The sequence below is a fragment of the Diadema setosum genome, chromosome 15 (assembly GCF_964275005.1).
Source record: "Diadema setosum chromosome 15, eeDiaSeto1, whole genome shotgun sequence".
In the NCBI taxonomy this organism is placed as follows: domain Eukaryota; kingdom Metazoa; phylum Echinodermata; class Echinoidea; order Diadematoida; family Diadematidae; genus Diadema; species Diadema setosum.
In genome coordinates this window covers 19,614,532-19,639,947 of record NC_092699.1, presented here as the reverse complement: position 1 = coordinate 19,639,947, position 25,416 = coordinate 19,614,532, and the positions used below count along the sequence as shown (strand labels likewise).

Sequence of the window (25,416 nt, the reverse complement as noted above, 5' to 3'; positions counted from 1 at the left end):
GTGTATGAAGATAATGATCCGGAGAGGGCGTATAACGTGTTTTGTGATATATTTATGAATCTTTATGATATGCATTTACCCCAAAGAGAAATGAAGGACAAAAGGAATCAAGAAATTAGAAAACCATGGGTCACACGTGAACTTTTAAAATATATCAAAAAGAAAAATAAATATTATAAGATTTATGTTAATTTTCCCTCAGAATTTAATAATAGAAGGTATAAAAAGATACGGAATAAAACTACTCTTTGTTTACGCAAAGCAAAGAAAGATTATTATTTGAAGAAGTGTGATTTGATTAAAGGTAATACAAAAGAGACATGGAAATTCATTAATGCTATTTTGGGGAAAAAAAAGATTGACACCAATGACCAACAAACGTTTTCGTATGACGGGACTGATATTGATGATGCCAGTGAAATTGCTGAACATTTTAATGAGTACTTCATCAATATTGGATCAAATATATCCGCTGGTTATACAACTGATACAAATAATGACGAATTTCTTACTTATATGAATGAACCTGTCACTAATACTTTGTTTTTTAAACCAGTTACAGTAGATGAAATTTTAGATATTGGAAAGGCATTGAAATCTGGAAAAAGTTGTGGTTTTGATGATATTGATTCAATTGTGGTCAAACATGTTTTGCCTTTTATTGTTGAACCTTTTTTGTATATATGTAACTCTTCGTTAAGTACTGGTATTGTACCATCTAAAATGAAAGTATCAAAAGTTATACCTGTTTTTAAAAAAGATGATCCCAAAATATTTACAAATTACCGTCCGATATCTATTCTGCCTTGTTTTTCAAAAATATTAGAAAAAATAGTTTTTACTCGTTTTTATGGTTTTCTGCTCCAGCATGATTTATTATATGAAAGTCAATATGGATTTCGGCAAAACCTGTCTACAGATAAATATGGCAGTCATAGAAATACAGGACAGAATAATTCAAGAAATTAATGGTGGTAAAAATGTTTTAGCAATATTTATGGATCTCTCTAAAGCCTTCGACTGTCTTTCTCACAAAATTTTATTACAAAAATTACAATATTATGGTGTTAGAGGTGTGTGTTTTAATTGGTTTAGATCTTATTTATATGGAAGAAAACAATTTACTGTGTATGATTCTTTTAGCTCGTCTCTTAAGAATATTGAAACGGGTGTGCCACAAGGATCCATTCTTGGACCTTTACTGTTTTTAATTTATATAAATGACATTGTAAGCTCTTGCCATGAATCTCATTTCATTTTATATGCAGACGACACCTCACTTCTTGCCTCACATAATGATATTAACGTTTTGACTGAATCTGTAAATAAAAGTCTTTTTCAAGTACATAACTGGTTCAAGTGCAATATGCTTACTTTAAATATAAGTAAAACGCAATGTGTATTTTTCAAACGCGGAAATGTACAATATAATACTGACGATATAATTTTGAAAATTGGTGAAACTCGTTTGAAATTTTATGAATCTGTAAATTTTTTAGGTATTGTACTGAATAGTAAGTTGAGTTGGAATGATCATATTGATTTTGTATGTACAAAAATTTCTCGTTTTATTGGCATCTTAAATCGACTGAAATATGATGTGCCAGGTTACATATTGTTCACTCTTTATAATGCTTATATTTTATCCGTTTTATCTTACTGTAATTCTATCTGGGGAAATACGTATTCTTGCCAAACACAAAGACTTCTCTTACTTCAAAAGAAAGCGATTCGAATTTGTACAAAATCAGATTATAGAGCTCCAACATCTAAACTTTTTAAATTATTATACACCCTTAAATTGCAAGATGTAAATAAAATGCAAATATGTTCTTTTATGCAACGTTATCATGCAAAAACTCTTTCGCCTTATATACAAAATATGTTTTCTTTGAACTCTGATGTACATAATTATTATACGAGATCCTCAACTCATTTTCATCGATGGCGTTTTTTAACTGACAAATGTAAATACTCGTTACGTCATACTGGTCCTGTTCTTTGGAACAAGCTAGATTTGAGCAAACTTAATGTGCAATTTAATAATACTTTTAAAAGACAGTATAAGAAGATGTTGATTAGTAAGTATTGATTTTTGGATATGGATAATTAGTCTTCTTTTTATTTGTATGTTGTAGAAAGTATATCCATTGCTGTTATTGATTTTAGGTACATAATGTTATCACAATAGCATTCGAGTTAGTTTTTATAACGATTATATTACGGGGTATGTGCAACATAACAAGCCTATTCTGGCTTTCTATGCGCATACCAGTTTCTGGTTAACCACATACACAGTGTCAATGAGCTTTTGTTTTTATTGTACCTATATTCTATTTGTTTTCCTTATTTTTTTTTTCATAATACTTTCCTGTTTTGTCAATGTTTTCATTGTTTTTGTTTGTATTTCTGCACCTTTGCACAATGTGCTCATATTTACATGTATTTTTATCTATACTGTATATTGAATCGGAAATAAAGATTGAATTGAATTTAAACAAAAGCTAAAGAGCGCACAGCTCGATTAGATACCGTTCCCTCACAGACCGCTATCAACGTTGAGTGATGTTCCGGATGGAGCTTTTCAACCGTGATACCGTGAAACCGTGAAACCTCTGTCCACAGTCTGTCCATAGTTTCAACCAGAAACTCTCGAGGCAGAGTATAATACTATAGCACTTAGTATACCGTACTGTCAAACCCTATTGTGCGAGTGTTGTGATTCCCTCTGTTGTGGATAGAGGCCGAGTTAAAGGGACTGCACAGTACTGGTTGAGGTGGGGATTCATGTTTTGAACATTCTTAAGTGAGATACTGAAAAGCCTCTTATGAAATATGAAAGAGCATGTAATTTTAAGAAGGATTCAATGTTTATTAAATGAAAATTGGTTTTCAAATGGCTGAGATATCAAAAAAGTGATACAATGTAATAATAAAAGGCGACAGGCCACAACTTTATTAGGATCTCTTTGTTTCACCTTGTTTTTGGATATCTCAGCCATTTCAAAACCGATTTTCATCAAATAAACTTTTGATACCCCATAGAATTGCATGCTCTTTGCCATCTCATAAGCTCTCATAGAGTGGTTTCTGAATATTTCGCAAAACGTTAAAAACTAAATCCTCACCTCGACCAGAACTGTACACACCCTTTAATGTTTGCGTCCCTCTACGGTCATTTGACGACACACATAACCATGGCAGACGGTATTTTCGAAAGTGGCACTTTTGTTCCAACCCTGAGCAGCTTATCTCAACTTCTTGGCGTCACCGAACCCACTCTCCGTTTCTTTATAACAGTACTACTAGGTAAGTTCTATATAATATTGGTAAGGATTGTGTCATGCTGGTGAAGAGACCTTCCGTACCAGGACTCGTGACTGTTCATACCCATGGGGCGCCATCCGGAGGACGGCAGACAACTGCGCCAGAAGTTTCGGGCGCAACAGTATGGACTGTCCCGCTAACCAGCAGCAGCAGCATGCAACAGGACAGTGCATAGCCCGACCAGACGCTCTTAGTACGCTGAGCTGTGCTACGTACAGCGCGGCGACTGGGCTGTGTTAACCGCAGAGGCCTGGCCTCTAATTACTACTAATGAATGCATGCAGTGATTTTGACCCGTAAGCCTAACTCGTTACAGTATAGATCTGGTGGCCCATGGAAACACGATACTTACTAACACTACAGTTAGAATTGAATGATATGAGAAACCAGTGGTTTTTTAAAACAATGTCCGACAATAAGAGGCACGCCCCTTGAGATAGATCTAAATTATCGGCCGTTTGGTTGGTCTTCTATATTCTATATCAAGCTTGGTCTACATTAACTGTAACTATACACAGCCCAGTCGCCGCTGTACATACGTAGCGCGACAGGGCTGTACCAACGAAGCTCCAAACACGAAGAGGGTCCAACGATCACATGCGATCGGATTGAATTTTGATACTTTAGATCATTTTTTTGTCACTTCAAACTCATCTGACGAACAAAGTGATAATGAGACTTCATATCTATGCTATGAATATTGAAATTTAGATTTAATAACTTACCTAAAATGATGGTTATATGCAGCATGTGTGAACGGTTCACGAACGGTACATCGTCTTTCACGCCAGGCCATTTCCAATATCCGGGAGGTCACATGATCTGAATGCCCTTTCAAAAGGTCGCGCTGTCGACCGTGCTGCTACACCAACACTCAAGCAGCGCATCGCACGCGCGCAAAAGATTTCCGCAGAGATCAAGGCGCCATTTTGAATTCTGCAACGATGAACCCTGACGGTGTTAGGGAATCCGCCAGAAAGTATCATTTTTTGGTTCCACGGACTTATCACGAGGGCTCTCAATGGACTTACGAACCTTCTGTAATACAAGCATGCACTTACGGTGAGTAACGTTTGGTAACGTGTACATTGTTTATAAAGAACGTATAAATTTTCATAAGTTTTGTAGTTGTGTTGTGGTTCCCCACTTTGTAGGTGCCCGCTCGTTGGTCAGACGCTGTATTCGCGTAGCGTATTAACAGCGTCTGGTCGGGCTACATTAACTGCAAAACACATTCACATTCGGGCTGTGTAGGGAAGGATATTGAGTCATGGTAGTGGTATGGGGGAGTATTGCCGTTAAATTCCAACTTAATTACTCAAAATTTCTTTAATTTGAATACTAGTAGATAGACTATTTGGTCCAATTGTTGATAACACGGAAAGACTTCCTTTTGAGACCGCCACCCCAATGACACTAGTGCTAAATAAGTGCAGATCTATACCTACATGTATAGTATACAACTCTACCTAGCCTAACCTTGCTTGCGATACGCACGGATGCACGCACTCACTTTTGGGTGGCTGTCTCAAAAGGAACTCGTGCCGATAACACTTGCCATGGAACGTTTTAATGCTCCTCCAGTAGTATCTGGGCCTCGTTTCTTTCTGAAAATATCGGAGACTTTAAAGGTTAAGTTCACCTTCATTAACATAAGGATTGAGAGAAGGTAGCAATATTAGTAGAACACATCAGTGAAAGTTTGAGGAAAATCGGACAATCCGTTCAAAAGTTATGAATTTTTGAAGTTTTTGTGTAGTCACCGCTGGATGAGAAGACTACTGCAGTTTATGATGTCACATGCATACAACAATATAAGGAAAATATAAAGAGAATTTCACAAAATTTCATCTTTTGAACAAAGTAGTCATTCCCTTGACTCGTTACTTTTTGAAGTTTTTGTGTAGTCACCGCTGGATGAGAAGACTACTGCAGTTTATGATGTCACATGCATACAACAATATAAGAAAAATATAAAGAGAATTTCACAAGATTTCATCTTTTGAACAAAGTACTCATTCCCTTGACTCGTTAATTTTTGAAGTTTTTGTGTAGTCACCGCTGGATGAGAAGACTACTGCAGTTTATGATGTCACATGCATACAACAATATAAGGAAAATATAAAGAGAATTTCACAAAATTTCATCTTTTGAACGAAGTACTCATTCCCTTGACTCGTTACTGACATATGTTATGGGTAATATTATTCCCATCCTCATTGCCTTTAGAAAGAGGCAAGTCGAGTGGTCTTTTATTATGCGAAAAAAGTGAAAATATGTTGAATTTTCTTCACATTTTCTTTATACTGTTGTACTCATATGACATCACGAGCTTTAGTAGTCTCCTTATCCAGCGGTTCCAACACAAAAATTTAAAAAATTCATAACTTTTGCATCGATTGTCCAATTTTCCTCTAACTTTCACTGATGTGTTTTACTAATATTGCTGCATTCTCTCAATCCTTATGTCACTGAAGGTGAACTTGTCCTTTAAATGATCCGGTCAAGAAGAATCTGTGAGAATGACAACCGCTCCTTTCGACGGATTTGAAACCTGTGCCCATGCGCTAACCAGAATGCAACGTAGCCTTTTCACAAGGCCTTCTCACTGTATTGCATTGCTTTCTGGGCAAATGAAGAAGCGATATCCCAGCCAAGCGCAGCAGTGTGAGAGCGAAAGGGCCTTGTCCAGAGGCGAAAAACATTGCGCCTTTCATGCGTATGCATACCGCCAATGCGCTATATGTGCCTTCACAAAGGTTGTTTCGAAAAACGAAGGGAGAAACAGGGAGAATGGAGATAGACTTGTAGAAAAACGTCTTTTCAAGACCTTAGGATCAGTTTCAAAGTGTGCAAGTGAACGGCAAGTATGAATTAGATAAGAGATGTATGTAGAGTATAAAAGTAAGCCTTTTGCTGGTGAAATATGTAACTTATTGAGCCGTGAAAATTTGGGTTTGTCTTCGAATGTTCAGAGACAGCACTCTTTCAACTCGGGGCGCTCCCACAGTATAACTGTGTACAAGGACGCCCCAGGGTTAGGTCTGCATTAACTGTGACCAGCCCAAACACAAAGCCACAGTTGTTCTATATATGTGTGAAGGAGCGCTCCGGGGTTAGGTCTACATCGACCTTAGTGCCATGTTAATAAACCCATTAAATTTGGGCATCTTCGGCAAGACAAGACAAGATGCGATCCCTAGATGGGTAGCAAAATTGTGAAATAGACTCCACCAGAGCACAGTCACGTGCATCCGTGTGTTGCCAAGCAAGGTGGTTAGGGTAGTGTAGGGTTGTATACCGGTATGTTGTAAAATTGATTGAGGGACGTTAGGAAGTCTTTCTGAGCTTGAGGATAAGAGAAAGAAAGAAAACAAAGATCAAAGGAAACAAAAGAAAAAGAAGAAAAGAAGGAAGGACAGAAGATGCGATGCTGCGGAAATCGGCCCCGCCGCTGTATCGATCATGCATAAAGGCCGTTTGGTGGGGCTGCATTCATGAGTTGTGCAAGAAAGCCCCACCGCTATGCTTAGTACCTTTGAATGCCACACGGTGGAGCTGAATTCAGCAGGTAAGCTGCCATTACATGTAGTACAGACAGACAGTGGCAAGGCCTATAAATTCACCAAAAAAAAAAATTGTATTCTATCTGGGATGTACTCCTTAGACCTTGACCTTGAACAAGAATGTACAAATTACAATGGGGTGGGGAGGAGGAGGAGGTTGTGTATTCTGTTTCAAGTACAGTTGAACCTCTCGTATCCGGACAAGTCGGGACCGGGGCTCATCCGGATAAGGGATTTGGCCGGATACGGGAGACTCAATGCTTTATACATGTACACATGTACTGATGTAGCCCATTGTAGTACCACATGTAGTAATATGTATACTGCAACCTTTTCATTGTTACACTCAGTAACAGACCCCAAAATAGAGGTGTATGTTAATGTTGGAAGTAATATGTAATTCATGTGTGTTTGTGTAGGAGTTCTCAAGGAGTTGGGAATCCCCCTTTCCTCCCGTAATTATTAAAAAAAAAATCACGGCGAGATTGCGTCCGTATAATAGAGAGATCCGGATAAAGGGAGGCCGGATAAGAGAGGTTCAACTGTATGATTGAAAAAAATGGTGTGTTATTGATTGGACCATGGACTATAGTCTTACTTGTGACCTTTGGACCTATCATTTAAAGGACAAGTTCACCTTTATTAACATAAGGATTGAGAGAATGTAGCAATATTAGTAGAACACATCATTGAAAGTTTGAGGAAAATCAGACAATCCGTTCAAAAGTTATGAATTTTTGAAGTTTTTGTGTAGTCACCGCTGGATGAGAAGACTACTGCAGTTTATGATGTCACATGCGTACAACAATATAAGGAAAATATAAAGAGAATTTCACAAAATTTCATCTTTTGAAAAAAAGTACACATTCCCTCGACTTGTCACCGACATACGTCATGGGTAATATTATTCCCATTGCCTTTAGAAAGAGGCAAGTCAAGTGCTCTTTTATTATGCAAATAAAGTGAAAATATGTTGAATTTTCTTTACATTTTCTTTATACTTTTGTACTCGTATGACATCATGAGCCTTAGTAGTCTCCTCATCCAGCGGTTCCAACACAAAAATTTTAAAAATTCATAACTTTTGCATTGATTGTCCAATTTTCCTCAAACTTTCACTGATGTGTTCTACTAATATTGCTGTGGGCACATTCTCTCAATCCTTATGTTAATGAAGGTGAACTTGTTCTTTAAATAGGCCGGTACCTGTGTAGTATTGATATTGTTCACATCAGTCTAGTTTGATTTACCTTCATTACAAAGTATTTTAAGGAGCAAACAATAAAAAAAAAAAATAGATTAGACTCTACCATTGTTGGGTGGAATACACAAAGTACAGACAGTCATCAAATGAATTGTTGTGTACCTGAGGAAGCCCTGCAAGGGACCATGAAGAGAGCCATGACTGAAGTGTTCAAAACAAATTACAAAACTTACAAAACTGTTATGAAAGCAGAAATGCATTATTCAATCACCCAAATGTGAATTGTCCCAGTTTCGGAGGCCAGTGTGTTATGCGAATGTCAAGAGCCAATTAGTAGGCTGTGATGAAACAACTACGTACACAATGTTTCTAAATAAAAAAATATTAAATATTACAGATATACCTTTGTGACAATTACATGTAAATGTCAATGTACATACTTAAGTAACAAATTGATGTTTTGGGGAACCTGCTTCTTAAAGGACAAGTTCACCTTCATTAACATAAGGATTGAGAGAATGTAGCAATATTAGTAGAACACATCATTGAAAGTTTGAGGAAAATCGGACAATCCGTTCAAAAGTTATGAATTTTTGAAGTTTTTGTGTAGTCACCGCTGGATGAGAAGACTACTGCAGTGTATGATGTCACATGCGTACAACAATATAAGGAAAATATAAAGAGAATTTCACAAAATTTCATCTTTTGAAAAAGTACACATTCCCTTGACTCGTTACTGACATATGTTATGGGTAATATTATTCCCATTGCCTTTAGAAAGAGGCAAGTCAAGTGCTCTTTTATTATGCAAAAAAAGTGAAAATATGTTGAATTTTCTTTACATTTTCTTAATACCGTTGTACTCATATGACATCACGAGCCTTAGTAGTCTCCTCATCCAGCGGTTCCAACACAAAAGTTTTAAAAATTCATAACTTTTGCATCGATAGTCCAATTTTCCTCAAACATTCACTGATGTGTTCTACTAATATTGCTGCATTCTCTCAATCCTTATGTTAATGAAGGTGAACTTGTCCTTCAATGAAGAAAATTGGGAATGATAATCTGAGTAGTTTTCAATTCAGTTCATCTTTTTGTGCAATGACTCAATCGATTAAAAAAGGATGCTTAATAGTGAGTTTCCTCCCAATGATTTTGCCCTGAGGAAATGATGATGAATTTCACAATCTTACAAATAAAATATTTTATGGAAGAATTGCCATGATTTTGAGTACATTCCAGTGCTTCAAGTCCAAGAAACTCTCATACATTCTGACCATGACTTTTCAGTTGATAGCACATCAATGGTCAATGTCAAAAATGATAGTGATTGAACTCATTGTAGACTTTAGTGTATATTTAGTGGATATGAAGAGGAAGTCTCCTATACTGCAATCTAGTGAAGAATGTAAGGTATTTTATATTTTTCTTTGGCTGAAATTGACATGTAATTTGCAAGTATAAAGCAGAAATAAAGACAAACACTGGGTTAATCAATGTTCATCACATTTCATGAGTATATTATTCATTTGTGGGATAAAATTGTAATTTTACTCCTAACATTACAAAACTTAATTATGTGCTTTTTGAATTTTTATTCATAAACCACTGAGATCCATAAGCTATGTTGAAAAAAAATACTATACTTTGCTGCATTGTGCTCATTTGAAAACATGCAAAATTTTATTGTTAGCATTGAACATGTCGGCACCATAGTTTTGTTCATTTTTCATGACAAAATTAGAAGTTGTACAATATGCAGTGATACTTGTGATGTAATGTGACATAATGAAGTCCTTGCTGAGATCAGACACTGTCTTACACGAAGTGCTGCAGAAAATATTATTCATGCTCTGATATCATCTAGACTGGATTTCTGCAACTGTCTCCTTTCTGGCCTGCCATCAACATCAATCAAACGCCTCCAGACTGTACAGAATGCTGCTGCACGCCTTCTTACCGGCACCAAGAAGTGTGACCATATCTCTCCAATACTTTGTGAGCTTCATTGGCTGCCTGTGCAACGCAGAGTGCAGTATAAGATCTTACTGCTTACTTATAAGGCTCTCCATAACTTGTCTCCTGGCTATGTGTCTGCACTTATCAGTGTACGACAGCGACAACCAGGACTACGTTGTACTGGCCTGACTCTCCACGTTCCCAATACCCGCCTAAAAATGTATGGGGATAGAGCCTTCTCTTCTGTTGCACCACGTCTGTGGAACTCTCTACCAGTCCATCTTCGGAATTGCAACAGCCTCAATACCTTCAAGTCTGAACTGAAGACTTATCTTTTGTAGCAACTTTGTGGATGATGTGTGACACTTTGTGGGAGCTGGGTGCCTTTGAATGTTTCAACAGATAAATGGCGCTATATAAATGCTGTTTCATCATCATCATCACCTTTCTGTATTGTACATTGCACTCACTTGTATGAACAGTTGTTGCTGTTTTAAAGAACAAAAGGAGAGAGAGAGAAAAATGGGGCCCTATACAAATAATTTGCCCCAGACAGCACTTAACATAAACAAACATTATAAATCTTACAGAGATATAAACAAGAATATTAAATATATACCAAGTCTCCATGAGGGAGCTCATATTGTCTCCACAAGGGAGCTCATATTATCTCCACAAAGGAGCTCATTAAGTCTCCACGAGGGAGCTCATATTGTCTCCATAAAGGAGCTCATTACGTCTCCACAAGGGAGCTCATATGATATTGATGAATACCTCATATTCTTCAAACAAACTCAAATAACTACACAATAGACGCGCGCGTGTACCACACACTAACTCATCCACGTGCAAACACTCAAACACACACACATACACCTCCAACCACGCACATACATACCAATATCATGGTACAACCCAATGTAATATACAGTATTTAGATAAAGCACACACACAATGATATGTTTTACAAAATAGATAAGATTACTATGGCTGTATCATTATTTCGAGAAAAAAAAAATACAGTGTTTATATCAAGGAGCTCTGAGCGTCACAGCAATGATTCGGGGGAAAAAAAAAATCAGAGGCGTTGATACAGGAAAATATATTTTTGCAGCAAACGACGGAGAAATGTTATACATATGGGCCGTGACGCGAGAAAAGGGCCCTAAGGACATTACATACCGAAAATGAGTTTTCACCTCTATATTGTAGAAGAGACTCTGACGTATTTGGATATATGCAAACCTTTGTCTGAAATTCCGCTCCTAAATGCTCCAATTACGACATTCAAAACAGCATGTTTTGTCCAAATCCTGTCACTTTTTGATGCATCTATGCATTTCCGCGTAGTAAGCTAGAAGATCTTTTTTGCGCGTATTGCTTTGTTAAACTTTCGCGCCGTTTTCTGGCGTTTGCGCGCAGCGGCGCTAAGGGCCCTTTTCTCGCGTCACGGCCCATATATAATTGTGGTTTCTATGATGTATGAGTATACCTGCGGGCTTTAAGCCAAGAAAAGAAAGTAAATTTTGTGCCAGAAAGTGCACACGTAGTTGAACGGAAATGAAAAATGAGAACAAGAAAACAATTTCGACAAACCACAAAGATAACTGAAATGCACGTAAAGTAGGGATATCTGTATGAACAGATGCAGATCTGTATGAACATGCAGAAGATGCAGATGAAGATGCAGATGTAGAAGATGCAGATCTGTATGAACAGATGCAGAATTTTATTTCAAGCTTTGCAGAACATGCTAACATAATTGCACTAATTTTTCTTTGCAAAATCAGAGGTTTAATAATGCAGTGATAACTTTGATGTACATGTAATGTGACATACTACGGGAGTCCTTTCTGCTTGATGTATGATTGTTAGATATTGCTTTCTAAGTTTGATCAACATGGCTGGTGACCATTACTTTTAAGATTGTATTATGTAGTGTTGACATGCACTCTTACTGTTCAACATTGCAGGCTACCCGATTGCCCTCATTCCAAGAAATTTTCTCTACCATGCACCGGCTAACATCCAGCATGTCTTCTACATTGTGGTTGGGCTTGCCATGTCATACTATAATTTTGGTAAGATTATTATGCTATTTATTCAATCAACCTTTAGTGGATATACATGTACATTAGTTCTGAATGACAGCCACTAATTGTAATGCAGAGAAACAGTTGTGATAGTTGAATTCTTCCTCCTGAAACATGTAAAACCTCATGATGAAACTTGTTTTTTTCTCTTAAATGAAAACATTTCTTGAAATCTCTGACAACAAAGTAAATATTTACTAACTCTTAACTTCTTTGTAACCATTTGCTAACTATTGCAAGTCACCTGGGGCAAACCACGAGGGATCGGTATCATTCACCCGTTTTCTGGTTTGGGTAGGTGGATGGGCCAGTTCGCTTGGTTAGCATCCTCTAACTCTGACTTTATAGAGTTAGGTGTGATGACACAAACCCTCTTCATTGTCAGTTATGTATGTGGCTTTTCAGATGTATCAATGTCGTAATAGGGGAGTACTTAGGTTTCAGTGTACATCAGCAGAGGTACAAGCTGAGAGCAAGAAATCAGTGCAGTAAACTCATATGCTGTTTGTCCTTGTGACCTATTTTCCCTCAAGCACTATATAATACTATATGGTAAACTTTCTGTGGTTATGGTTTCTGCATTTTATGCTTTCATCCTGCACTACAGGAAAATTTGGCAAGCATCAGTTTCCAACCTTGTGAATTGTTTGTGCACCAAGTTGTGTATCAATGCTAAACTTACGTCTTTAGTTTTCCTCTGACTGCCAGTGCGTGATGAAAGATATGTGAACTTGTAGTATTCTGATGTATATTTAATCTGATCAACTTGAAATAGCATTGATCCTGGCATTCTGACAGTGTTTTCTTTTCTGAAATGCTGCTACATTTGACATTTTAAGGTTGTTAACAAATAACTTACGCATATCTCATTTTGTGAATGTGAGTGAATCATCATTCCATGCCATAGTGAAAGTTCAAGAGTTTATCTTAAAAAATTACAAATAAAGGCTGACCGTAGGGGTTAAACAAGTAAGGACTTTGTAAGGACTGTGGTTTAAAAAAATAAATAAATACAGTTTTGACATAGATGGAAGAAGCTACATTTGTATACTTCAATATTTCTTTGTTCCATACCTACAGGCTACCAGACCATCCACTACGTAATCACAGTGGTGGTCAACTATCTGCTCCTCTCTCTGGCAGGTGGCACTTTGACATCAATCATCATATCTTTCATCTTTAACATGGTAAGTATTGTACACAAAATTTGTTTTTATCCTTCACAATGCTGTTGTGATCTTTTTCATTGTTAGTCCCATAAGCAATACAGGCTCAGGGCATATGTGTAGGAACATGTTGGAGACCGATAAAACAAAAGATTTGGGATAAGGATTGCATCAAAGAAGAAAATAGCATCAGACTAGCAACTCTTCCGTCAGTTTTACAATCTCTTTCATTTGTGACTATGCCTCCTTAGACTAATGAGAAAAAAGGGCACAGGTTGATTGTCCAGTAGGCATTTTATGATACATGTTTGGATCAACAACGTCCATTCAATGTATGTAACTCCGCTCTTCCACCTTCTGGAAAGTTTAATGGGTCACTACCCTTGGATAGCTAAGGATCAGGGCAAGGGTTGAATTAAATTAGCTTTTAGATATCCCTTTCATCCTCAGTATCACTGTACTCCATTTCATTTTGCAGAACAGTTTATAAAACCATTCAATTCCTAGCTCTTTTTGTAGACACTTCCAAATGTGACCCTGCATCTCAAAACAAACAAAAAGTCGCCAGACATGAATTTTTAGTTAAGACCATATTCTGAAAGAGCATACTTTAAGCTTTAAAATGATGTATAACTCAAATCAAATGGACTCTCCTAACCTATCTAAATATTGGAAAGAAAGCACAAGTTCAGGAAAAAGGTGAACTGAGAAAAGAGGCTCTGAAGTACAGTGTCTATTCAAGCGCTTAATCTTTACCAAACCGTGCTGGCTGTGTGATGAATGGGACAAAAAACAGGAAGTAAACCACCAGAGTAACAACAATGAAGAAATTATCAGATTAACTTGAAATTAATCTTGCCTCATTAACACATTCTGTCCATAATTAATGCCAACTTTCAAAGCAGTAGCACTATCCTTTCAAATGTTATATTAGAGTTGAAAGTGAAGAGTGTGGACAAGGTTTTTCAGAAATGAAAAAGGGATTCTAAAGACACACATAATCACACTATTCTACCAAAAATGTTCGAGATAAACTGCTAAAAAAACACACTTTCCTGCCCGTTTTATAATACTACATTTTAGCATAATGTAAAAGAAGACTTGTTCTTTCAGAAAATATGAAAAAGTCAAGTTCGGCTAGGTTGACCCATTTCAGTTATTTTCAGTCCTCACGCAAAATCAGTGTGTGCAACTTTATGTTCGTTTCCTTGTGATAAACCTTTCATTCTGCAGAATAGTTTCTATAACCCTTTCATTTAGCTCTTTTGTAGACCCTTTTAAATTACAGTAGTTTGCCAGTTGCTTGAGTTTACTGTGCTCTTCTGGAGTTATAGTATCTGCAAGAATGTGTGGAAGTTGAACTTTTGATACTCAGATGAGTGCAAGATTCCCAGGTCTTGTATTTTTAAGTCTTCTTTGGCACTTCCCACAGACTGTGGCCTTCCCAAAGTCCATTAGACTAAATCTAATGATCTATAAATTGCAATTGAATTGGCAGTCATAATTGTAGTTTGTGTTCACAGGAAAAAGTTTCATGATAGGAGTGAATGAGAATACAACCAGGACTGCAAACACATTTTTCCCCATGTTTAATCCAGCCCATTCTTTCCAATCTTCTGTTCTTTGTGATTTCTTACAGACCTATTTTCTGGTTGGGACTGTGTCGGTGTCAGATGGAAGTCATGATGTTTTGTGGGACACTCCACACTGTGTTATGGTGTTAAAGGTCATGGGAGTGGCCTATGACCTTTATGATGGACAGAAACCAAAGGTGAGCTTATCAAAACTGAAGTGATACTTATATGAACTTTTGAGCCGGTTTGTATTCTATTTAACAGATTACATGCAATGACAACAAATTTGAACTGCAGGTGTTACCCATACCCTAATACTCCCATGAAGTCACATATTTCAGGTTCAGAAAAATGCAAAACATAAGTTTACAAATATGGCATTCTTGGTGCAATGTATGAACATGAGTATTGTGACAAATTCAGAGTTGACATTTAAACTACCTCCTTTCTGAATTTTCCAGTCCAACAGTGTTTTGAAACTTCAAAATCCTCTGTTTTCACAATGAGTCATGCTACCTTGGTCTTCTAATTGACCCATTGCTTTTAAATGTCTCATCTTCTGCATACTGGAGTGCATCTAAACTTCAAAGGCAATTTTCTCATGTCTATTTGCCTGATGGTTGATTTCTAAATGTATTGTATTGTTTGTTTGTTTGTTTGTTTGTTGCTGTTTTTTTTTTTTTGGGGGGGGGGGGAGTGGAATCATTCATAACTGAAAGCTAAGTGTCTATTAATTTGAATATCACAAAAAAAAAAAAATATATATACATACATGTACCGTATGTATACTTATTGTATGAATAAGGAATACACCATTGATAAAAGCAAAGCGGACGACATCAAAGATATCAGTAGTAAATGTTTATGATAGTATGGCAATGGTAAAATGTAATGAGAGGAACTGTGAAATTTTGTGTTGTGAAGGTTCCAAATGAAAGAGTATACTAATATTGTCAGTCATACAATGTACCCAGCAAGCTCATAGCTCCTGGAAAAAAGCTTGTGTTGTGGACAACGATGCGAGAGTGCCCTGGTGTGAAATATTGTATAGAGAGTGGAGATGTTCCAAAATTGTGCTGTAGCTTTTAATGGAATTCAGACATTTACAATTACAAACTCATGAATTTGAAGTGTGTGGATTGTTGCTGCAAATTTAAAAAGCATCATAAAAGTGGTACTACTAGTAGTAGTCAGCATCATGGTTCTTTCTTGGTTTTATGAGCCTAGGAGCAGTTGAGCCAGGAGCAGAAACAGTACTTTCTGATCAGAGCACCTTCTTTGCTGGAGATGGGTGGTTTTTGCCTCTTCTTTGGGGGATTCCTTGCTGGCCCACAGGTAGGAGTGTCACACTAATTGGGTTTGTTGTGTGTTTGTGCTTTTGTTTGTGTGGAAATGTAATATTACACATGAGATGTTAGGAAGGAAGCCTAAGAGTCCTTGATTACTGATTTGCCATTCATAGCAATTTGTTTAAACTAGCTTGTGGCAGGTATAGCTTTTATCAGTCTTGCTTTCATGTGTTTTATGTTTCCTCTTTTATGAGGAGGAGGATGAAATGCATATGTTTGTATTTTTTGCTTTGGCACACAATCTAAATCATATCCTTTCATGATGGTAATGATACATTATCAGGCATTTTCAGCACACTGGTGCCAATTATGACTCAGTCTTGGCATTACTTGTACTTTCATGTTTCATTGTTCTTAATTTTCAGGATGTGTGGGGGGAAAAAGTGATAAAAAAATTAAATGTGATTCTTCTTTTCTGAGATATATTTTGTAGTTGACAATTTTTGCCAATACCCTTAAAACCTATCCAGTACATATTGAGAGGAGCAAAAGAGTCTGCCAACCTGCACATACTGTATAATGTAAGCATATATTGCTTCTCCAGTGTCACAGCATTTCTGTTTCAGCTTTGCAGTTTTTAAAAGACTAAGTTGCTGTTAGTGTTTTTTTTTTTTTTTTTTGTGTGTGTGTTTTTTAAAGTATTCATAGATCAGACAGTGTCATCGCATTCTACATACCACATCTGTTTAGTGACATGTCCCCTTGCAGTGTCAGAATGAACTACAAACATTGTTCTTTTCTGGTACAAAAAAAAAAAATTCATACAGCCAACATTCATACAGGTGCTCTTTATGTTGCAAACTGCAATGTGATGAAAATAAAACCATGATATAAAAGCAACCATTCGATACTCTGAACATTTTTTGTTGGTTTAATAAGATAAAGTCTTTCAGGTGATGGGACAAAACATCAAATTAGTTAACCCCAATATTTGACCAATATGTGGTCTTACATATGATACTGTATGATTGATCCTATAAACAGTTCTCTATGCGGCGCTACATCAATTATACCAACAACAACCTCATCCCAGAGTGGGAAAGAGAGAATCCATCTAATGTCATTCCTGCCATCAGTCGCTTCTGCTTTGGTGCCTTTTACGTCAGCCTCGGTTTAGCACTCAACCTTGCCTATCCAGACAGATTCTTCTTGTCCAAGGAATTTGTGGTGGGTGGATGCCAGAATTTCATTGTTTATCTTCTTCTCTTTTTTATGTCTTGTGGATTCTTTTATGGTAAGATTGGTATTGTGTACAATCTAAGGAGAGTAAGTTATGTATTTTTTAGAATCAATGGAGGTGGTGATGAAAGAGCTCACCTCATGAAGTCAAGTTGAGTAATATTTAACATCTGCAGTATACCGTATATTCCTTGGCTTAAACATTCCTGATTAGTGTTCAACTCTTAGAACAATATGGCAAGTGCATTGGAAATATGATGTGTTAGAAACAGATAACTGGTGCATTGGCCTTCATCACAGGGTCATTATCAAATCAAGAGAAAGGAAAGGAAGTTTGGAGTTTCAAAGGGACATGGCAATGATTAATCAAAGTGACTATATACACATAGAAAGGAGTTTGTACTGATTTGATGAATTCTTTACACTTTTAAGCTTGCTTGTGTCTTTTCAAATCTTATCAATACAAAAAGAAAAGAAAGAAATAAATAATGATAATAATTATTTTGGGAAGAAATACAAAAGAACATGAAGACATGCCAGTTCAAAGATTTTTTTTTTTTTTTTTTTGTCTGTTGGGTTTCTCATTGAGTGCAGGATACCTCAATATTCTACAAGCTGTTTGTTGTCTACATCTGGGGACAAGCCTACAGAACACGCTATATGGGAGTCTGGCTCTTCACGGTGAGACTGTATAATGCATCGTTCAGACCTTGTTATAGAAAAAAAACTCAAGTGCATTGATATGACAAACAGTCGGCAATATGGGCATGGAACTGGGCACATGAATGTACTTATATGTATGAAGTAAGTTTATGATTCATATTTAGCATTGAGTTGATTTTTGTAATCAATTTTGTTGCATGATATATATTTTTTGTGTATGTCTTGCAAAATATATCAAAATTTGTCTCTGTTATCTGAAAAGCACAGAAGCTCTGTACTTATTCATCACAGGGAAACAGCAGCTGTTCATTGTACAAAAAGCATTTCTGCAAATTTTCCAACTTTAGACATTATTTTCCAATTTGTACATTTTCTTTGTTTTTCATATTCATTTATTTATTTATTTTTCTTTGTACCTCTTAAATGCGATATCCACGTGCTGTTTTGTTCTACTGAGGAAAAAAAATAGAAGCACAATGTACGGAAACAAGCTTTACGTTGCAATGGAATACCAACAAAATGCTTTAACATGCAGGTCTTGGTAGATATGTGATGAGGTTTATTTTCATCACAAAATTATCAAAATGTATATGAAACAGAGAAAACTCATTGCGGTTAAGTGAGAAAGTGTTAACTGTTGCCAGACAGTGAAAGGATTTATGGAAGAAGAGGCCTCCCAAATTTCTGCGCCCCTTTGTGGGTCAATTGACTCGACATAGAAGTAAATTTTTCTTGATATGAATGAGACTTCATTATTTCAACTTGATTACAAACCAGCCCTTACTAACTATTTTCAGCCAGTTGCTTGATGCTCCTGCTTCTAACTCTTAATGTTGTTTCAGTTGATTTCTCAAAGTATGTAGTAGTTTTGGTTCAGTGAGCAGACAGCATTGCAAAAAGGGTTTATGCCAATGTTCAGTAGGGCCAGTGAAAGCACAAGAATTGTCCTAGTTGCAACAGCTTCTGTTTCACACTCAGAGTCAAGCAGGAAATGTGGAAACCAAAATGTGAAGGAAGCATGGAAATTAAGTATTGAAATGAGTTTGTCTATTCAGTTATCATTATCGGATTTGTGTTTTAAGTTAATGCTGGCCCAGTTCTGTTTTAATTAACTTCAGACAGTGCTAAAATTTTTAGGCAAATACTTTGTATATTAAAAAAAAAAAGATTAAGATTCCAAATCTTTTGTTCTGGTACGCTTCTACACCAATAGTTCTCTAGGAATTACCGGTAGCAAATTGTCACAGAATGCACCCTGCATGCTGTTTTAACTCTGATTTCGCATTCAAAAGATAACCTGAAATTGCTTGAATAGCCACATTTCACCTGTTCTTTGAGATACAGTTAAACTCGCATAAGTCGATCTTCTCGGGACTGAGCAAAACACATCGACTTAGGCGATTTTCGACTTGTGCGTAAGTCGAAAAAAATCGACTTACAGTTTCACCACAGGTACATACATGTATGCTTAATGTACATGTATGTTGTCTACTCTGGAGCCGAGAGCTGGAGCGGTGTGCCGCAGCACGGGTCGCCCAGCAGGGCCGCGGCTAACTTTGCATGGACAGTGCATTAGTATTGGCACAGGTCCGATTACTTTACACCCTTGTTAAACCTTGGGGAAGTGAATATGAACGATATTTGAGCAATGATTGATTCCAGTTTACCATACAGTGGCTTGAAATGCATGTAGAGGTGCAATTCTGATTTACCCGTGCCCGTAACTTTCCCCCTACTTTCCACTTTGAAAACTCAGCAGCTTCATCCATTATACCACTCCACTGCACAGCGCTGCAAATGCCAAGCTACATGTACACTGCATGCTCAATACTGTACATGTAAATGAACGCATGTGTACTGTACGAACGCTGTAAGTACGTAGCGCGACAGCTGACAGGGCTGTACCAGCGGACCTCCAAATACGAAGAGATCCCATGCGATCGCATTGAATTTTGATTTTAGATAATTTTTTTTTGTCACCTCAAACTCATCTGACAAACAAAATAATGATGAGTAATAAATAATGAATAATAAATGACAGTGATTTATTACACAATAAAATCTTATTCGACTTAGGCACAGTGAATTCAATGGTTTTTCCGTGAAAGTGTTCTTGGAATTTCATCGACTTAGGCGAGTATTCGACTTACAAAATTCGACTTGTGAGTGAATTAATACACGTACGTCAATGGGGAAAAATCGGGACTTCTTAAAATCATCGACTTACGCGATTATTCGACATATGCGACGTCGACTTAGGCGAGTTTAACTGTACTGTAATGCAACAATTTATCGCACTGCCTTTGGGCATATGTTACTTTTACTGCACACTTAACCCGTTGAAGACGAGTCTTGAGTATACTCGGGCAGGTGTCTATGGAATGTGCATGTTGTAGCAAAATCAAACCGTCATCAATGGGTTAAGGATCAAAATATCTGAACATTTAATTGGATAGCTGAAAAGTCACATGCAGTAATACTAATCTCACACAACTGACATGATGCCTTTCCAATATGGTCACTGTATAAACATTATGTTGTGGGAAACATGATGTCAGACAGTCTTGTTTACCTTGGTGTCCTCTGGATTGTGCGTTGTTTGTGTGTTTGTCAGGAGGGTGTATGCATTATGAGTGGACTAGCCTACAGTGGCATGGATGAAATGGGTCAGTCCAAATGGGAAGGTAGCACCAATGTGAAGATCTACAATCTGGAGACTTCTGTTACATTCCGTGACCTGGTAGCCTCCTACAACACTAACACCAACAAATGGGCTGGCAGGTAGGTCATTTCACACTGTAACTGACTTACTGACAAGAACCTAGTCAGTGGACAGTTTCTATTGTGTTTGATGTTGTTAAGACTCAATAAGCTATTGAATGAAATGTACCTATATTTTACATGATGTGAGCTTGTCATTTGCACAGAAGTAGCAGATAATCCTTTTGGTCTTTTCAAGTCAGATAAGTCAGATTTTCTCAGAGTTGAAGCTATTTCTTCAATCCAAATAGATTCGACTTAGGCAAGGTTGACTGTATTAATTTCGTATACCTGTGTCAAGGCCCATCATATTCATTTTGTTACACCTTGAAGTCTTTTGACCAATTTAATGAAACAACTACAATGTATGTCTTCACATGTCATTAGTCTTTGATGTAAGTCAAATTGTCTTCAGTCTATTTGCAGGCCCCTGTTGGTAATTACCCGTTTTGCACAGAGTTGACTCTTGAGTAGGATAGCAGGCAAGGGCCAGTGCATGTAGATTCTGCCTCATGAAAAACAGCTACAGTCTTGTATTCTATTTTTTTTTCTCAAATTTTTATGTATATATTTGTTTAGAAAAAAACAACAATCAAAAACAAAAACCTTGGTGAATAAGAAACTATGACCTTGAGAACTTACACAAATATTCAAGCATATTGAACGCATGGTTATATGAGTGAGTAATAAACTTACAAACAGAAAGAGATTGATTGAAATACAAGTCCTGTCCTTCCATGTTAATGCATGGTTATTGTGCTATACATATGACATGAGAAATTTCATTTTCGGGGCACATGACTTTAAGATTGTTTTGTGTCAGGATAAACAATAGTCCAAATTTTCAGCATTTTGCATCATGAGATGCGGGAGACACTCAAAAGTTAGTCGGGCCAAGGCACAAATTTTCTCTGTTTTCAAATGTCCACAGAAAATCTGGATTCGGGGGGAGGGGGGTTTAATACATTCTAACATATCACGGGTATATCTTGTTGATGTGAATACAATGCCACGAACGAAAGGTGTTAAATCATATCATGTCTCTCTGTTGCTAGATGCATCTACAAGAGATGTCGTTTCCTTGGTAACCGTCAACTGTCCCAGGTCATTACTTTGATGTTCCTAGCCCTGTGGCATGGGATCTACCCTGGCTACTTTCACTGCTTCATGGGGGAAATGTTCTGCATCAATTTTGAGGAACAGGTATTGCAAATCCTTGTCTGAACATTGTGTTAATAGTTATTTCTTCATGCATGTATGTCTTCCATTTAAGACCAGCAGCTTTTTTTCTTTCTTTCTTTCCTTTCACAACTGTAGTCAGGTCTTATTCATAGGATGAAAGATGAAAGTCTACATTTACAAATGTCAAAATGATGGTAAATGGCATGGGAAAACTAATTGTGTACCAATTTTCATACAAATATTGAACACTTTCCATTTCTTGTTATTGATTGGTTACCTTGGGAATTTTAAATTGAGTTGTCATAATTGATTTTGTCTTCTGTTTCATCCTTCTTTTGGGCAGGTTTATACAAAATTTTTGAATTTGTACAGATAGCCTTATTTATTTATTTGTTTATTTATTTATTTATTTGGGGGGGGGGTGTTGCAAGGACAAACACTATTCTTAACAAATAATGATAAATTTCATTATTTATGAAACCCTGCATTGATAGTTATCATTTATTGTATGGCATACAATGAGGGGGCATCACAGGGAGGATGCATCAATATCAAATTTGTCTTGGAGCTCAGGCCACTGTGATCTTGTTTTTAAATCCTTCGATATTTTGAATGTGTGCAAATTGTGTATAGTTGTAGCTGAGAGTTGTATTGTCTGTTCTTCAACCCCTAGTGGCAGATGGTGTGGAGAAAGCTGGGCCTGTCTGGACTGTGGTCAAACCCCATTCTTGCCTTCCTTATGTCTGTGTTCTGCAGCGTCTTCATCATGACTAGCTTTGCCTACTCACTGGTCAGCTTCCAACTGGCACATTTCAGTTTGTTCAGCCAGGTATGACGTGATCCCTTACTTGTCATTTCCTACACTAATCAAGTGTGCGCAGTACACAGAGTCACACAAATCCCACTAGGATTAAGAGATAAATGGTATTTTGCTGAGTTATTCATGTTCCACAATCAAACAATTGAATTCAACACGAAATTGCAGTTTATAAAAAACAGTACAAAGGGGGTAAAATAATACATTAATAAATGCTTACAAACATGGAAATGGATTAAAGACAGGAAGTGATACACACAAACACGTAAATGTGTAAAACAAAATCTAATTGAAGTAATTTAGCTAATTCCCTTTTTATTTCACTGTTACAGGTGTATGCATCCATGTACTATGTTGGACATGTGTGGTTCATAGGATGGGCACTGCTCTTTCCTTTTCTCATCAAACCACTGCTTGGAAAGGAAAAGTCAGCTTAATAGTAAGTTCATTAACAATTATGACCGTGCATCACAAAACCTACAAAAAGTAGCACACACTGATTTTCTGTGAGGACTGAAAATGAGTAAAATTGGTCAACCTAGCCAATCTTGAGTTTTTCATATTTTCTGAAAGAGCAAATCTTCAACATTTTGCAAAAATTTAGAATCATAAAACAAAAAGGAAAGTGTGTTTTTAGCAGTTTTTCTCGAACACTTAAAAAAAAAAGAATAGTGCGTCATAGAGTCCCCTTTTCATTTCTTAAAAAAAAAAACCTGTACACTCTCTTCACATTCAACTCTAATAACCTTAGAAAGGATGATGCTACTGCTTTGAAAATTGGCATTAATCATAGACAGAATGTGTTGTTAAAGTATGCTCAATATCAGCTTAATCTGATAATCCCTTCATTGTTGTTGCTGCGATGGTTTACATCCTGTTTTATGTCCCATTCATCATGCAGCTGTCATGGCTTGGTAAAGATGAAGTACTTGAATAGACCCTGTACTTCACAGCCTCTTTTCTCAGTTCACACTTTTCCGGAGTGTGTGCTTTCTTTTTAATGTTTATAGAGTCCATTTGAATTGAGTTGTGATACATAATTTTAAAGCTAAAAGCCTGCTCTTTCAGAATATGCTCTTAACTAAAAAAAAAAAAAGTGTGTCTGGGGACTTTTTGTTGGATTTGTGATGCAGGGCCACATTTTATGTTTACTAGATTGATGCTTTGTACTGATACATCATACAATGTAATCAATGTGTAGAGTGATATATCACTGGCCCCTGCATGTACCCAGTCACAACCACCATGTGTGTTTGTGTGATAAGTCTATAGTATACCTACCATTATGTACAGTGCAGCCCATGCTTTACAATTTCAATACATTGGGCCCAATAATCTAGGACCATCAAAAGGATAATGAAACCAATATATATATATTTATATATACTGGTATGTGGTCTGAATGAATGCAGCAACATTAGTAAAATACATAAGTGAAAGTTTGAGTGGTACATGTTTATGTCTAATGTCTTGTTCATTCATCACCATAGGAAATCATTTCCTCTGTGTGTGTGTGTGTGTGTGTGTGTGTGTGTGTGTCTCTCTCTCTCTCTCTCTTGGTCATCTGTGTTTTGGCACCTCTTTCCATGTTTTGAGAGTACAAATGGAGAAACGGATATTGAATCTGTGATTGTCAAAAATTAGCACATCCATCAATTGATAAGCCAGTGGGGTAATTGCTACTGTTGGTAATTCTATGTTTACCTGAAATGGCATTTTACTTTTGTAGTGGACTTCAGGATTGTGTGCCTATTCATACCTGTATCAATAGACAGAATATTGTGTTTATGGGTCATTCCTACAATGCGTGATGGAGTGTGCAGTGCTGATATCCCATCGTAAACCATTGTTTCTTTTTCTTCTTTCAGAGCTACCTCTGAAGCAAAATCACAGTGAAAGAGAATCAGCTGCAGCCTAAAATTCATGGAGTGTAGAATGGCTTTCAGAAATATCTTTATATTCATTTCATTGTGTAAGAATTATATTTCAAAAAGATTATACATATGTATCAATGTTATTTCTTTTCTTTATGAGAGACATTTTTATGAATTTAAATGTTTGTGAAATCGGTGTGTTTTGACATTTTTTATTTTTGAGGAAGAGACAAAGTATTAAAAGCAAGGAAAATACAAGATATCTACTCATTTAGGGAAGCATTTCATATATATATATATATATATGCATTGTATGTTGTACACACTCTGTTGAAGTTTGTCAAGGGTGCATGATATGTTTTTAAGAAGAGTATTTGGCTAGATTAAGATGGAAGAAGCAAGTCTTGCACACATTCAGTATTATTCTTCGGACCACAAATGAAAGTGCACACATTCAGTATTATTCTTCGGACCACAAATGAAAGAGTCATACATTGCATACATTTTTAAGTGTGATTGCCGCACCGCTTGATTGTAGGCAACAGTAAACTTACATGTACATGTATAATCAAATCTTTTCTTATTTGCACTGAAAGGATATTGCATTCACATTTGAAGTATGTCCCCTCTGCTTACATGGTGTTAAGTGTAATTCTGATTTTCATTACTCACCTGATCTTCAAAGGTTAAAATCGTAGTCAAG

The 25,416-nt window shown here is 36.7% G+C and overlaps 1 protein-coding gene across 1 annotated transcript; it reads left to right on the top strand.

The window, feature by feature from the left end:
- The first annotated feature begins 3,186 nt into the window (after positions 1-3,186).
- Positions 3,187-24,797, top strand: LOC140239072 (lysophospholipid acyltransferase 5-like). Its single transcript, XM_072318969.1, has 12 exons — positions 3,187-3,309; positions 12,030-12,137; positions 13,230-13,336; positions 14,955-15,086; positions 16,117-16,224; positions 17,223-17,405; positions 18,012-18,098; positions 20,695-20,861; positions 21,896-22,043; positions 22,696-22,851; positions 23,172-23,278; positions 24,708-24,797. Exons 1-11 carry the CDS (start codon positions 3,198-3,200, stop codon positions 23,274-23,276), a joined length of 1,413 nt encoding a protein of 470 aa, XP_072175070.1. The 5' UTR covers positions 3,187-3,197; the 3' UTR covers positions 23,277-23,278; positions 24,708-24,797.
- Positions 24,798-25,416: the final 619 nt, after the last annotated feature.